At 43.2% G+C, this 16,128-nt stretch overlaps 1 protein-coding gene and 1 pseudogene across 1 annotated transcript in view; one reads left to right on the top strand and one right to left on the bottom strand.

The window, feature by feature from the left end:
• Positions 1 to 11,607, top strand: part of LOC149342448 (mitogen-activated protein kinase kinase kinase 20-like) — a 40,202-nt gene extending 28,595 nt beyond the window's left edge. Inside the window, exons 19-21 of the mRNA XM_089544801.1 lie at positions 957 to 1,218; positions 2,542 to 2,857; positions 3,106 to 11,607. Coding sequence (XP_089400927.1) covers positions 957 to 1,218; positions 2,542 to 2,857; positions 3,106 to 3,490 — 963 coding nt within the window. The 3' untranslated portion in view covers positions 3,491 to 11,607. The remainder of the gene's footprint in view (positions 1 to 956; positions 1,219 to 2,541; positions 2,858 to 3,105) is intronic.
• A 600-nt stretch (positions 11,608 to 12,207) lies between these two features.
• On the bottom strand, positions 12,208 to 13,156 carry LOC149342447 (uncharacterized; annotated as a pseudogene).
• Positions 13,157 to 16,128: the final 2,972 nt, after the last annotated feature.

The following is a 16,128-nucleotide window of genomic DNA, read 5'->3' as shown; positions in this document are numbered from 1 at the left end:
ACCCCAATTTACCCACTTAGTCTAATGAGGGTTAATTAAACACGCTTGCTCGACCATCGCGAAATGAACCATGGATGGACTCATCTGATCGCATAAAAGCTCTGTAGTTCCGTAGGCCCGCAGCCCGATTTCCGTTTTCGGTAGCATACTCGACCGCAGATAATTTGAACTTTGCAGTGTAGCTCTTGCGCAACTTCGGTGGCATACTGTAGTAAGACCAAGCACGACAGGTGTAGGTAGTGGAAAACACACGCTGAAGTCTCCAACACAAACGTAATACGTACACGGTTGCGAAGTTGCAAGAATGACTAAAAAATAACGCCGGCTTGGCTTGTTTTGACAATGGCGAGAAGCGCGACTGTCGCCATCTTTTCGAATTTCACATTACTTTTGCTTGCGCCTCCGAAACGACCGCGTGTTTGTCATTCTGGAAGTCGTCATCCCCACCGTTTCATGATAAAGTTCACCTAAAAAAAGTTTCGCACGGCGGTCCCCGTATTGAAGTATTAACCGTGTTACTACCGCATCATTGGTAGTGATATTTTTTCAGTGAAGAAAGCTTTCTTAACTCGCAAAAAAAAAAAACCAAAAAATTCGCATATAAGACGCACCCTTGTATAGGACGCACCAGCAAGATTTTTGACAAAAAACCGCGTCTTATACACCGGAAAATACGGTAATCAAAGAACTTATTTAAACTTTTACCATGCACCACGAGAACTTGCCCTCTTACCGTAAGTGCTCATTGTCTGTGGTACTTCTTACAAAATCAACACTGATTAAGCCTGGTGGAGGGAAAAATTGCGGTACTGTTCTTTTTCCACTCCACATATATAGCCCCATTTAAAGGTTGAGGTCAGGTGGGCTTGATTGAATGGATTGCTAAGTGAGCTATCCTGGGGTCTGCAGATTGTTGCTTACTTTTTGGTGACATCATGCATGTCTCTTCTCTGCAGCGCTGTGTCTTGGAGCCCCGAGCAACGCAGCTAAGCCACCGAGTGCACCCAGAGGGAAGTGCACCTAAGCAAGTCGAGGTGGTTCTGCGGCTGGCCGCTCTGCCTTACAGAGATGACATCCCCCTGTCTCGACGAGAGGCTCACTCGGCTCCAAGCAGGGCCCGCCGCCTCTCAGAGGACTTGCTGCCCGAGTCCTGGCGCCAGCGGGGCAGCCTCTTTGGCAGCTTCTCTCCGACTCGCCGGCCCACGCACCGTCGATCACGTGAGCACTCTGTTGCTGATGCAGACGCCTGCAGGAAGGATGGCATGCAAAAATGTGTGCGAGAGTGTAAACTCTGTGCTTAAAGGTGCACTGAAGAGGATTCTGAACTTGTCTTTTTGCCGCGGGAACTCATCTACGCGTTCCTAGCATTCTTAGAAACTGCAACTTATTGCCCTGTATGGCCAATTTCCCTAATTAAATCGAATTAACGTCCGGCTCCCGCCCTTTTTTTTTTTAATTCTGCCTCGTACAATGGGCGGAGTCGACCAACGCGTGAAGTTCCTTTCAGCCCGCTCCGTGGAGGCTTTGCTTTCGCTTTATTTTGTTTTTTAGGTTTCCGTGAATAAATAGTTTCATTCGCAGATAATATAGCCGCAAAATAAGCCTGCAGAAATAAAAATACGCGCGGACTATTTGCTTCTACGGATTACTACGTATTACTCCGCCGATGGCAGGGCGGGAGCCGGCCGTTAATTCGATTTAATTTGGGAAATCGGCCATACAGGGCAATAAGTCGCAGTTTCTAAGAATGCTCGGAACGTGTAGATCGAGTTCCCGCGGCAAAAAGACAAGTTCAGATTCGTCTTCAGTGCACCTTTAAGGGATTGTGAATTGGCATTGCAGTAATGTAACATGAAAAGACAGCTGATGGAGGTGCATGCGGAGGCAGCATGTGGAGGCATAGAATACAAGCTTCTTCCTGTGTTATGGTTTACTGTGGTTTGGTTAGGTTTATGGGTGTTTAACGTCCCAAAGCGACTAAGGCTATGATGGACGCCGTAGTGGAGGGAATTTCGACCACCTGGGGTTCTTTAACGTGCACTGACATCGCACAGTACACAGGCCTCTAGAATTTCGCCTCCATCGAAATTCGACTGCCACAGCCGGGATCGAACCTGGTTTACTGAGGTACACAAGATTCTCTGTGCAGCCATAATCTTCTTTGTGCATGCCTAGAGCTATCAGTTAGTGTAAAGAGGTAGAGAAATGCGAGGGAGAGAGATAAGCATTTAAGCGGGCGGCACGTGCTCGTTCCACTGCGTAGCCACAGAAAGCTGTCCCGAAGTATAATAACATAATTAGCATGTAGAAGCTTTTGTAAGCCTTCTGTTGAAACAGCTCCAGCATAGGAACATCCTCATGAGGCTATTCTTCCATGTTTATAGTACTTTGAAGCTCTCTATAAATTTATTTGTGAAGATTTGGAGATAGTTATGAAGTTATCCCATAAGTTTCTTGTATGTGTTGCAAATTTTTAAGAGGCACAAGCTGTTTGTAATCAAAGCTGTTTCGTGCACTCATTTAATCTTGTTGGTCGTGCAGGCTCTGGAGGCGATGGCTGCTGGGGTGCATCCATGCTGTCAGCTGCACGCAGTGGTTCCCCGCTGTCGTCGTTTGCACCACGACGACTGCTGTCATCGCCTGCCGACGGGGACCTGTCGAGTGAGGAGGATGAAGCCCTGGCCCACCTTGCCTCGGAGCTGGGGGGCAGCTCTGCCTCGACTGGGCGGAGCCGCCTCAAGGAGCATCGGCGCCACAGACTCGCATTCTCGCTCCACTCCAGCTCAGAGGACTCGCTGAGCGATCAGGGCGCCTCTAGTCTGCGGTCACACTCCCTTGCGGGGAATGCATCCCCTGGGTAAGGGCTGGAGCTCTGCAGGTGTAGTTTATTACTGCTCTGAAATTCTCTACAAGGTGCTGTGGAAGTGCCAGATGTACTGTCTCATGTTCAGCATCTTTCTTATTGACTCTCTAATTCCCATTTGTATATTGATCCTGCTATATAGAAGTTTGGTGACCTTTCATTTTGCCATTTTTCTTGGAAGAAGTGGTTGAACAGTTAAGCAGCAGTGTATCATTTCCCTCTGGTTTTATTTGATTTTGTAGGATCGCTGGGAACTGCGTGAGGAATGAAGAGGAGCGCCATCGCCGGAACAGCACTCCAACCAGGCGACGAGACCCCAGGAAGTATCGGCACTCAATGAGTGACAGCGGCTTTGCATCTTCTGACGCGTCGAGACAAGTGCTGCGCGTCGAAAAGTGCCATGTCAAGCTCAAGAGTGGTGAGCTGCCAGCAGACCGAGCCGAACTGGACATCGGCTTGGGCCCTAGCCTGAGCTCCGGCCTGAGCTCGGGTTTGAACAGACTCAGTTTCAGCCTTGAGACGGACGGCTTTCGGCTTGGTAGCCGGGATCGGAGGCTGGGAGGACTACTGGACCGTGTGGCTGGCAACATTGGCTGGCGCCGCATGGGATATGATGGTTCTATGTGAACACAAATAGTGTGAGAGTACCGCGGTCTAAAATGCTCCTAGGGGTGCAGTTAAAGTTAATGAAAAAGAAAGACATTTCTTCTATAAAGACGCACCGATGAATGCTAGTCTTTTGCCTGCTAAGCTTTATCTGCTGGCAATTTTATAGTACTGCACTTGTGTTGTTGTTGTTTTTTTAAGTGTGTGACTGAGAATGCTGGCTTTGGTTTTTTATGAGAAAGGTGTATTCTGATAGTATTTGCTGACTTAATCTTGCGTCTGGATTTTTTTAAGAACGGTGATGTTCCGTGTCTTACTTATGTCACTGAAGTTCCAGCTAATGTTTGAGAATTTTCTTAGGGAGACACATGCTGCTCTGCATTTCAGGAAGTGGAATGAACATCGCTGCCTTGCAGTCGCTGTTGCAAATTTGGAGACCCGATTTTATTTTGTACGCTTGCTTGCTAAAGTTTCGCAGTTAAGCTCAAGATATTTAGTGTGGTAGGGCTAGAAGTGCCATCTAGCTGTTGCAAACCTGACTGTGCCTTCTGATATATTTTCAGAGGCACAGAAAAAAATGACGTTAATGAGAGAAAAAGGAAAGGACATATTTACTCTATGATATCAGTATACTTTGTTGTGGCCCCTGAAGCCACTTGGCATTAAATAGGGAAGATGGCGGAAAAAGCAAAGAGGGTTATTGTAATAGCTGCTAACATTCTTGCTCAGAGTAGTCAAGACTGTAACACTTTTGGCAGTATTTTTATGAGTAACAAATCTTTTTGTCAGTGTCGAACCGACTGTGATTCACCTTTGTTATGTATTGCAAGACTGTGCCATTATAGAAGTTGCACAACTATTTTTGTTCACTAAAGTGTTACATGATTGGAAAATAGCACAATTTGAGCTATTAGTTTCCACATTTTATAGCGTCAAGGAAGAAAATCAAATGAAGTCTTTGGAGATGTCTTGTTGTAGCATTATTTGCACTTGGAAATCCTCTCTGGCATGATAATGCAAGGTTTCAACATTCTAGTCAAGGCAACAGTTGCCTTTATTCATTAGCTATGATGCTAGTTACCATACACTTGCTACCGCTTTGACGTTAAGGTATTGTGGGGGCTCATCATTGAGAACATGTAGCACTATGAATGACTCTACAGGCACTCAAAACGGACAATGGAGTATCTGTGATCACTACCACTACTTGTTTATGTGCTCCTAGAAAGAGTATATAGTACTAAGATAATAGAAATGTACACACAACATTTCTATTTTAGTCTAACAGTTTATAATAAATTTCGCATTTTGGGAAATGCAGGTGCAAAAATAGTGTAAAAATAATGTAAAAAGCATCTGTAAAAATGTGACACCATGAAGTGTTCTAAATGCGCAGTGGACTACTTGTGTGGCTGTCTCAAACGTATCATAAAAACTCCTCAGGCTTCTCAGATATTGGTTGCGAAACAAAAGATGATTAGTTTTGAGGGACTCCCATGACAGTCCAATTGTTATTCTTAGTAAATATCAGCTGTATGGCTCTTTTCGGCTATGCTGATGTTTGTCGGCCGTTGAAAAGGTATTTTTGGCTGAGAAAATTGGACGCAAAAATTTTCTTGCCCTTGATTCAGACTCATGATGTCAAGACCAAAAAGGACTCGCATGATCACCATGTGGAACTGAATGGCGGTGGCTCGAAGCGTCAGGGATCTGCACATAAAAAACCGTGTTGATGTCACCACTGTTTGCCTGTGAAAACAGCCGGTAGTAGTGACACCTTTATTTCAGTTTTTGGCCTCTTCTAGCTTATAAGAGCTCCATTTTCAGTGAAGGTAGCCTCCTTGACATTAAAGTGAGGTAATACGTCAATATAGGTCAATTTCGATTTGGGGTCAATGCTCCTTAAAGGGCAACTGAAGCGATTTTAGAATTTGATGAGTTTAAGGTTGCCGAATGTGCGAAATGTGCTGGTAAACCCTGCGAAATCGTTTTGCTCTAGCATTTGAAATGGTGGCGTAATCGCCGAATAAAGTTGTCGTCGGCATTCAGGCTTCTCTGAAGTGCACAGTGACGGGCAGAGGCCCTGATAATGACGTCACGTATGACGGCACTATGTTTCCAGCGAAGAAACGGTTATTCCATGGAAGAAAACCGACGCCATCGAAGGTGAAGCTCAGGATGCATTGTTTGGCGCCATCTGACGACACACAGCAGCATGCAGGCATAAGCAGCGGACATCTGAAATTTCGGCAACAATGACGTCACTGCCGAGTTTCCCCACACTCCTCCAACGTAGTGAGAAGAAGCCTAAACATCGTCGCGGTTTTAATCGATGATTATGACATCATTTTACATGCTAGTGCAAAAATACTTTTCATGCTTTATCTAGAAGTTTGATGGATTCAAATTCTCGAATAACCTCGAATTCTCAAAAAACTGTTTCAGCTTAAGCCTTTTAAGTCAGTATGTAAAAGAGTTTTAAAGAGTTTTGGGTCTGCAAAAGGTGCACTATAGCGAGGCTTCATTTATTGTGTCATCTTTGATTGCCTCTGCTGTGCAGATAAGTATGCTGGTGGAGATTGTGTCCGTCTTGTTGCATAAGAATTCAGACACTGATACACCCCCAGAAGCTGCATCGTGATCATCACTAGCAGTATGTGAAGGTGTCTCAAGAGCTTCCTTGATCAGCATTCTCTTTGCTTAGTGCACCTCCTTTTCTGTCTCATGCCTGACCATCTCTCTTGACTCCTGTGGTTCCCCATTGGCCACTTTCACAGTGATTACTTTGTGTCCTTCTCGCATCAAGTCATTGAGGTTGGCACCCATTGCAAAAGTTCAGCTGACCGAAAAGTACAAGTGCAGTAGGTAGTGTTCAGTGAATCCTTTGTTCGTTTTTTTCTCTCTCTCTAAATTGTGTGTTCGTCTACTGGTCAATACTCCTGTATTGTTTAGTATATCCGTGAAGCCAGCATAACTTGGCTAGGTCTTGTGCATCTGTACTCTCTTTAGTGCACAGTAGAAAGGAGCAGCAGTTGTGTGTTCCAGTCAGCCTATGGTGCAAATTTTAAAGCGGCATAATTTTAACATTTTTAAAGGAGCTGTAGCATTTTGGAGTGGTCGGTTTCCAATGTGCACATCCATTCTATATTAACTTATTTGGGAGACAGAACAAAAACTAAGGATATGGACAAATGGTTAAATACAATCATCCACCCTGATAATCTCCTGCAGTTACTTTTCAATGAAACCCCTCTATGTTTCTTTGCTGAATAACAAGATTCAGTGAAGCTTCATGTACTTGTTCAAGTGCAGTATATGAATTGATTTGCGCCTCTTCAGGTAGTTTGAATAGTTTTAGGGCTACACTGTAGCCACACGTTTTTGAACAAACCTGTCAAGTTAAGCGGCGAAATATTTCTTAGGAGTTGTGTCGCTTAGGTTAGAAAACAAGCTAAGTTTATGGTTGTGGTTAGTTTTGTAAGCTATTCTTTGTCATCATAATACATCTGCCACGTCCCCATGGCTCCTCATTCACCTTCGTGCTGCTTGGAGTGTCCTGGATATATTCATGGCTGGGAAGCAATGCTCTACTGTTGTTTAGATAACATTTGTATCCTGGATAGATTTGCAGGTTGATATCTTTTCTTGGTAAACTCACATCTCTGCACTAAGTATTTTACTGCTTATTCCTTGGCATCACTGTGTACAAGCTCATCTGGAGTCTTCAAGCTCCGTGTTCATGTGCATGTTCCTAGGGAGCCAGGGAGTGTTGGTTTATGCATAAAATTTCTACAAGCATTGCTCAATTATCTGGAGTGACACCATTCATACAAGCTTACAGGGGAAAATGAAAGTATGAAGTAGAAGTTAATACTGCCTGAATATCTCATTTAGATATGCACTTCATAATCACTCATAAGAGGGATATTCGTCATTTCAATGTTCTTTTAAACCACAGTTAGGTCAACTTTCAACGGGATAACAGGCTATAATCGAACAATAGCTGTGGTATAATATCCAGTTGCCAGTTTTTATTTAAAAGCCTATAGATATAGCACGTCTACTTTTGACTGGAATGGAGGTCATAGCAGAATTGCATGTTGGTTTATGTATGTTTATATCTTTGTTGGCTGAAAACACATTGTTTGGCATTTTGCTATCACGGTAGAGCAAGTATAGTTTTGATAACCAGCAGTGCAGCCCGCATGCAAAAAAGAGAGACTAACATTTTTAATTTTGAAAATACGAAGCCATGCATAGCTCTTGACATCAGGCACCTATACTGTTGGACACCAATGGTCTTAATTTAAACATGTGCTATAACTAGTACCCAGTTTTTTGTGCAGTGTATATGCATGGATGTGTTTGCAGTAAAAGGAGTCTGCTGTCATCATTCTTCATAATGTACACTATCAAGTCCAGCTTTTCAAGCAAATCAGTACCTTTAAAAATAATAATAGAAGAGAGGCTAATCTCTCACGGCAACTCACTGGCCTTTTTTGCGAATACAGAGCGTGAGAAGCGTCTAGAAGCCTAAATTATACATGTAAAATAAGCTGAATCTGAATACCCTACCAGTGATTCGAAATACTTCCCATATATGCAAGCTAAACACCCAAAGGCAAGATTTGTGCCTTTATATTCTGTCTTGAAAATTGTTGCGGGAATAACCCGTGTGTCACATGCAGCATAAGAACTGCATGCACTTTCCGTGCCTAAAGTCAGTGTAAGCTGGCTTTTACAGTTGACCAAATAGTATAGGGAGTGTGGTTATAGTAAGGAGAACCTGTGGCTTTGGAAGTGCCCCAACTCAGGCTGACTTCTCTGTCTTTCTTGTCAGTGCACTTCTCTCTCTCCAGTGTTTAAAAGGTTTAGTACAGTGCTGTTTTACGAATTTTTTCATTTAGTAGTAAAATGGTCACTTTTACATATGACCCAGCGTGACCAGCTTGCAAGATCTTCTATTCTGCAAACAATCTTTGCTTAAAGTGCTACAAAAAATTATGAATGGAAACATAAATTATGCGTATTCAATTGGATGTAAAATTTAGGAGCAAAAAGTGTGTATGTCTTAGTGTTCAGTCATTCTTTGGTAAAAGATAAACACTGTGTATATTTGTCCCTGGATGAAATGCATGGCGATTGGATCCTTATACCTTATTCTTGCTGTGACATGTTCTGTAGTGCCTTGGCAGAGAGACGTCATTTTTCTGTGCATTTTCATGTATTGTAACTATTGTTCTCTGTCCTTGAAGTCGCAGTTTCCTGCCGCCTTTTCTCAGATATTCTTTTCTCATTTTTGTTGAGGGATTTACCAGATTATATTCTTTATTTTTATAAAGGCCCGCATGTAATGCTTGATTATATGAGCACAGCCTCGGTGGTAGCTTTGAGCACTTTTTAAATTTCGATTTCAGTGCTAAGAATTTCCTGTCTCATACATCTCCACTAGAGTGATCCCCTAGGGTACATGCTACCGAATCCTGTACTGCTCTGAATCGCCTTCGGCTCCTCTTGTACTCTCATCTTTGAAAAGTTCAGCATCTTCTCAGGCGTAAATTTTCTCCTTGGAATTCACACCCGCATAAGTAGTGTTGACTCTTTCTGACTGCTTTCAGTGCCACCGTTAGAAAACATGATATTGTGCATACAACGGACTTGTCTAGCTGCATAGCACCAAGTGCACTTACGGTGCACATCGAGTAATTGCTTTTGCATAGGCTAACTTTTAACTCCTCTTCACATGCACATGTTTTCCACAGCATAAACATTGACCATTGTAGCTGCAGGTGCTACTCTTTAACAGCATGTCTTTAGTGCTTGTATCATGCCACTCTGAGGACTTAGGAGTGCTTGCTTTTCTGCAGCAAAGTTGCCTTATGTGTGTGCTGTCACTGTGCTCTCAATGTTTTCTTGCCACTGTGTTTTGGAACTGTGCTGTCACTGTTTTCTTGCTAGCTGTTCTTGTTTCCTGCTTTAACAAATACTGTGCAGTCCGGTAACACAGTGCAATTATCTCGCAATTACCTCGCAGGTGCAAATTCAGGTGCCGCTTTTCGATATTTACTGAGCAGTTTTTCTGTTCAAGGTTAAAACTAATCTTAGTGCTTCTTCAATTGTGACACCAAAGTTTTTTGTCTTGAATACATGAGTGCCCGTTTAGCAGCTGAAAAATTTTTTGGAACATAAGTGCTAAAAGAAAAAAATATCTGCTGCATGTGTCCAGAAATTGAAAGTCATCGCCTGCACTTGTGTATGGTGCTACCTCAGTGTGCATCCGCAATTCCCAAGCTGTGTACCTATGTTGCGAGGAAGCTACTTGTGTGGTGGTTTCCATGTTTCAGAAGTTTTTGGCACTGACAGCTCCTTCTTTGTGCAGTATGTTTGGAGTACTCCGTCCATAATGGAGGTGGTCTAATGCAGCTATTTTTATAAAGTCAATGCCATTTGACACTGTGCCTATTTTTGAGCGCTGTTAATCTCTTTCCTCTTGCCGCATGTGTGCTGGCCTGTTTGATCACTGTGCTTTTTCTGTTACTACACCTGTGCCTGCATTTCTTCTTCAAAGTAATTCTAAAAGGCAACTTTGATGACAAAAATATGACATGCCTTACTAGATAACTCACATATATGATTTGTAGACGACAGCATAATGCCCTTGAGGATGGTTCATGACTTGAGAGTTTTTTTTTTTTTAGTGAACAATGGTGCAAATGTGAACATTTGCTGGGAAAGGCTTTAAAGAATCAAACTTCTAGTGATGCAGTGGAAGCTTTTACTGATTGCATAGCAACTCTCATGCTTAGAAGTTGAGTATAACAAGAGAAAGAGGACAGTGATGGTGATGTTGTTTATTAGAATAAAAAGAAGAGGCCTGCAGCAATCAAGTAAACTGTTGAATATAAACAGTTTAGAGGCCTTTGTGGATATTTCTGACTAGCAGCTATGTCCTTGAGCTATGGTTTTTCGCATAAAACTTTATTTAATGTCCTCTTAATGCAAACCTTTAGGTAGCTTTGTCATTAATGCAGTATTTATGACGACCTTGCATTGTATGTCTGCTGATTTCTGCCTCATTGAAATTTTCATGTTCCAGCTTGCCATCATTTTATGGTGGTATTATTGCCTGGTTGGTATGAAAGGAACCAAAAAATTTATGCATTTGTTTTTTTGTGGTATGCATTTTTCCTTTCTTGTCATTGATTTTGTTGGTTTGTGTGTTAAATTTTTCAGCTCCTAATTGTGAAAGTCAGACGTCTGTTGCTGGTTTAATTAGTAATGCAGCCATCTTTGAGGTCACCAGCTAGCACTGCTTGTATTTGAAATCGTGCCTGTCCTATTTTTATTGTAATATTTCTGTCATTGCGGAAAATTTGCAGACGGTTCAATATGGAGCTTGTTTATATGCATCTTCTCTTTTCTGTGGCTGTATGATCTTGCATAATTTAGCCACACCAAAGAGACCAAGATGGAGGGGGAAAAAAGAAAGAAAAGACAACATTGGAAAAAGCCAGGCATTGCTGACAACCAAGTTCAGGAGCTTGTAGTCAGAATATGCCCCCCCCCCCCCCCCCCCCTTTTTTTCTTTGCCTTTGGCTTAGTCTGTTTGGTGCTGCTAAACAGTGTCCTTACGAACTCGCCCAGTGCGCCATCTTACTTAATGTGCGATCTTCAAACTGCAACCCCTTGCATGCATGAATTCATTTCACATCGCATATGCACATATGTTGTAATGCTGTGTGCAAAATTGGGCAAAATTTATGGGCTGTGACGTTTTCGTTTTAAATGGATGAGCTGTCACCTTCCGTGCATCTCAAGAAACGTGTTAATATTTTGTTGTTGTTATGTACTGTGATGCATTTCTCACATATATTGGGAACTCCTTGTTGTTGTGTTTATTTATTTTATTCTGTTGAAAGTAATGGTCACTGCTGGTTTCCTGTTTTCAACATGTGGAACGGTTGGGAGAGATGCAATGGATGCCATGTGTAAATACAAACCCGCCTGTATTGCTATTTTCAGTATTGATTTGTTGCTTTAGTAATGTAGTATTTTTTTTCTCTTAGAACTTTATTATCCAATAGGCTTATTGAGCAATAAAGACATGGAATAAAGACTTATTGTTTCTGAAATCTTCACTGTTGTGCTGGTGTTCATTAAGGGCATTACATGAGTGATTTGCGGAGCGAAGAAATGTAAATACTATTTTTAGACGCAAGCTGACTGTTCATTGGTTTCTGGCCGGCTACCAATGGTACTACAGTTGTTATAGTGCCTAGAATATTTGCAAGTGTGCCGAGGGCGCCGGCTTGGATGGCTCAGATGACAATGAAAGCCGCCGCCGGCTGTGTGGGGGCGCTGCTATGCAAGAGGGTGCCGCTTCCGCACGGCAGAGCGCCTGCTTGCCTGTGAGCGTCGCCGGATGCCAACAGGTTGCGGAGAATGTTCGTCTTAACCACTGATATTTACCCCGCCGGTTCTTCGCAGGTGTTATTAACAGTTTCTGTCAGCACTGCTGAAGACGTTTTAGGTCTTTTGTTTTTATATTTACAGAAGGCAAAACGCAGCGTTGTGCGTGTGCCAGGTTCCATTTTGTGTTCTGTATTTTGTTCTCTGCTTTCACATTTCTGCGAAAAAGCAGACGATGCACCTGCCGATAGCAGTTATCAGCCTGGTCATACAGTTTAGTGTGTGTATGTGTGTTTACATATCGCTAATCTGGGAATAAAAAATGGTACTCTGAACGATTTCAGCTTTTATCTCATCTGAGAAAGAGCTTTTTTTTTTCAGCATCTCAACACAAGACAGTACAAATACACAATACAAAATTTACACAATACAAAAGGACAACACAAAATACACAAGCTCAATACAAATTATGCAAACCTGCATTCAACTTTTGAGCTTTACCTTGAACTATTGGCAGTGCCGCAGCTTCAAATACTTCTGCCGCTGCCTTTGTCCTCCACTCTCTCTGTTCAAACGTTTCACAAGGAATCGAAACCGTAAAAGAATATAGAACTTAAGCACAGTTGCTAAAGTATTTTTTTCCGTGTTCGGGACACCCTAGCTGAGGAAATATCAAAGAGTGCAGACACTGCGCAAACTCCTGCATGCTGTCTTCGTGCAGCTTATTTTTACTGAAAAAGGCAGTGAATGCATCCTCCATGACCCTTACAGCTTTTGCTAGGTCATCAGTGGAATAAATTAGCCCACCGTTATCAAAATGAGCTGTGAACCAGGAGTCAGCATCGTTCTGCGCATCTTTTCGGGTGGTGCACAACAGGGCTGCGCAGCTGGTACACGCATTTCTAGCAACAGCTTTTCTAGTCACGTAGCCCGTAGCATAGTAAACTAGTTGCTCTTTTTTTTTTCAGAATATCCTTCATGGTCATCTTCAAGCTGAATGGACTGAAAAAATTGGCTGGGGCTTAGCTAAGGTTAAGCCTGGATATATCGAAGCGAAATGCTGCGGTGATGTTTATGGTTTAGCTTATGGTTATGCTTTAAGATTTAGCCTATGGACATGCTTACGGTTTAGCTTATGGTTATGCTTTATGATTTATGAGTAGTAGTAGCATAATGATCAGCCATAAACATTGCGATTGTCTTTGCTACGTCATTTAGCGAGACTTTCTTCTCGTTGCTCGGGTGTCTCGGACGCTCATTGAGCTTTCGGCCTTTCATTTTTCGCTCCTTTTCAGCCAACTCCCGTGGTAGCCCTTCTGTATCGGTAGTATCACTCTCTTTTCATTCCATGTTGAATGCGGATGCCTATTCTCTGGCAAGCGGTTATATAACCAGCCTTCGCGATAAACATGCGCTTGCGGCGAACGTCAAACGATGACGCATAGTGCGCGGCAGCGCGCGCCTGTTCTATGTGCAAGCGCGCCTTATATAACCCTCCTTTCAAATGCGCACTGCACACGGCTGTGGCGAAAGGTCAAACGGTGGCGAGGAGGAGAGGCGACGCAGATGCGCAGTAGCCTGCGCCATGCGTGATGTCACTCGTGCTCCGACATACGACGGCTCATGCGAAGCGCGGTGTTGACTAGCATAGTGAAGCTTTTCGCTTCAAAACATTCTCTGCTTTGTCAATGTTTCCACTGTCAAGAGGGCTGTCCAGTGTTTTTGAAAAGGACTCTCCTGTCACTTCAGGCACATCAGCAGTAGTTAAGAGCGGTCTAACAACTGCAGGAGAGCAATTGCCTCCTCTTGGTGACCTTGCAAGGTTATAAAAAGACAAAAGGTTGACAGTTACCAGAAACTGTGATGCAGTAGGGTGGTCGTTGCACCCTGAAGACTGTCTGATTATCCCAAAGAGATCTTCAAGTTTGTCTTGGCTCAAACGAGCAGTTAAGAGGTATCTGAAGCCTGCAGCCGTGGTGAGGTGGGATAACAGCTCTAGAGTACTTTTAATTGTGACCCTCAGCCCTGCAGCTGCACTTCCTGTCAAAAAGCCTCCTCCAGCTGGCTTAGCAATCGCCTCCCACTGATCTAAGTAGTCTAAAAATTCCTGCATGAACATTACATTTGGACTGTCAGGCTTTAGTGCTCTCGTGCTCCCTCTTGCTGTCATAACTCAGGTGAGTTTGTTGAACAGTTGAATGAAATCCTCAGTTGGCTGCACTACTTTGTACTGAGAGGCGTAACGTTTACTGTGCACAAAGAGCCCCTTGATAACCTCATCCCCAAAAAGCTGAAAAGCGAGATTGACTTTCATTTTCTCGATGCAGTTGGGCTTGATATGTACAAGTGTAATGCTAGGCATGGCCTTTAGAGATACGCTGTCGCAATCCGCATCCCAGGCTGCCTGTATTATTCCACTGTGAACTGGGCCAGACGGCGACAAATAGCCCTTGTGAACAAATCCATTTCTAACATTCTTAATGAAATGAGTAAAATCGGAAACGAAGAAGAGCTGCCTAGTAGGGTCCACAGGATGCCATGTGCTGTTTCCGCTCCGTGTGTGTCGTTTCCTTTCTTTGTGTTCGTCTTTCGCGCTGAACCAAGTTTCAACTATGTTCTTGATGCGGCCATCTGCACAGACTAAAAAAAATGGTGGTAATTGAATTTCTTCTACTAAAGTAACTGAATGCTTTTCACATGACTTAAAAAAATATAAGGAAATACTAATAAAGCAGCGACAGTAATAAATCGGGGATAGACAAATTACCAAAGGAGTGTACATACGAAATACTTGCAGAAATGAAACATTCTCCTGAACGCCGACAGAACAAAAAACATATACAGCTGTCTATTGAGGAAGAGGTATTGTGATAACTTTGTTTTGCGCTCCTAAACTTTACCGAAGTCATACAGTTATCTTTAGGGCGATGATTCTTACACTGATGAATACTCAACATTCTTCAATATATTCGATACAAGCTACAGCATCAGCTTATCAAGCGAAGGCTCAATATAATCAGCACAGTAGAGATTCCATATATTGTTCTATCCTGGTTATTTTTTTCTTAACACGACACAAATCTGCATGGCAATCTCACGTTGTACACCGAAGCACCGCCACATGCTCTGGTTCCAGCTGGCGCCGTCACATATTATAGTGTCTACAAATAAGCCAGCTTGTTCTGAAAGAATAGTGGCTTCTACAAGGATCTTTGTAGAAGCCACTATTCTATGCCTTCACATGGCAGTAAAACTCACCGTTAGATTTCACATCAAGGTGCTCTGACAACTTCGGTTCGTTTATTACGAGACCACCATGACGGCTGAAGGCATCCATGTCCTTTGTTTTTTTCCTGAGGGCAGCATACACTTTAGGATTCAGTCCAAAGCAACCCTTGAAGCGTTGCAGATATTTCTTAAGGCAGGTTCGACCTGGAAGTATCACGACTTTTTGTTTCCGCAAATGTTCATAAAGTCTGGGACTTCGCATCCGCAACATTATGCACTCATCAATCCATTCATCAGAGTAAGTCATTCCTCTGAATGATTTTCGTTGAGCAGCAGCGAAGCAGTTCTTGACTGCAAGTTGCTGTTTCTGAGGCAGAGCCCGAATCCTAGCTTCTAGAGCCTCTTGATTTATTTTCTTCTCTCATTCGAGCCACTTAATTGTTCCTGCACACTAGCCAGTTTCTTTCTTGTCCTTCTCAAGTTGCGGGAGATGTTCTGGCGTTTATTTTTCTCACTGCTGGTCCTTTTCTGCTTCTTCAACTTTGCACATTTGGTTTTGAGCAAGCACGTGCTCGCTGGTATTTGCATTGGGCACAGGAACTTCCTTCAGTTTCCGTTGTTAACAAGCACCTTGCTGCAAAGTACATCTTCCTGTACTGGACATATTTGCTTGACACTGGCTTTATGCCACTCCCACAGCAAAGGGCCATCGCAGAAACTTTCTGTACCAGCAATTCTGCCTCGCTACGCGTTGTAAGCACGTACTTGCTGTGCTCCCTTCCTCGTAAGTGCACAGTGGCTATAACAGTCCCCCCTTCAGGCAAGGCCTTGCTAAACGTAACCATTCTTTCAATGAACAAAGTTCCGAAATTGTTTGCTTCGGCTTCGCACAAAGCATAGCTCAAATTTCCACCGGACGCACTTGGGACTTTCATCCATGCAATCGGGATGAAGATACCACTAAATGGGTGGCCACTCTCGGCTGATGGCAGCTGTACAGCCTGGCTGTCACTTTGCGACGG

This window comes from Amblyomma mixtum, chromosome 5 (genome assembly GCF_055824585.1).
Source record: "Amblyomma mixtum isolate Tamu chromosome 5, ASM5582458v1, whole genome shotgun sequence".
NCBI classification, from domain to species: domain Eukaryota; kingdom Metazoa; phylum Arthropoda; class Arachnida; order Ixodida; family Ixodidae; genus Amblyomma; species Amblyomma mixtum.
The sequence above is the reverse complement of the archived record's forward strand: the minus strand, read 5'-3'. Positions and strand labels throughout refer to the sequence as shown.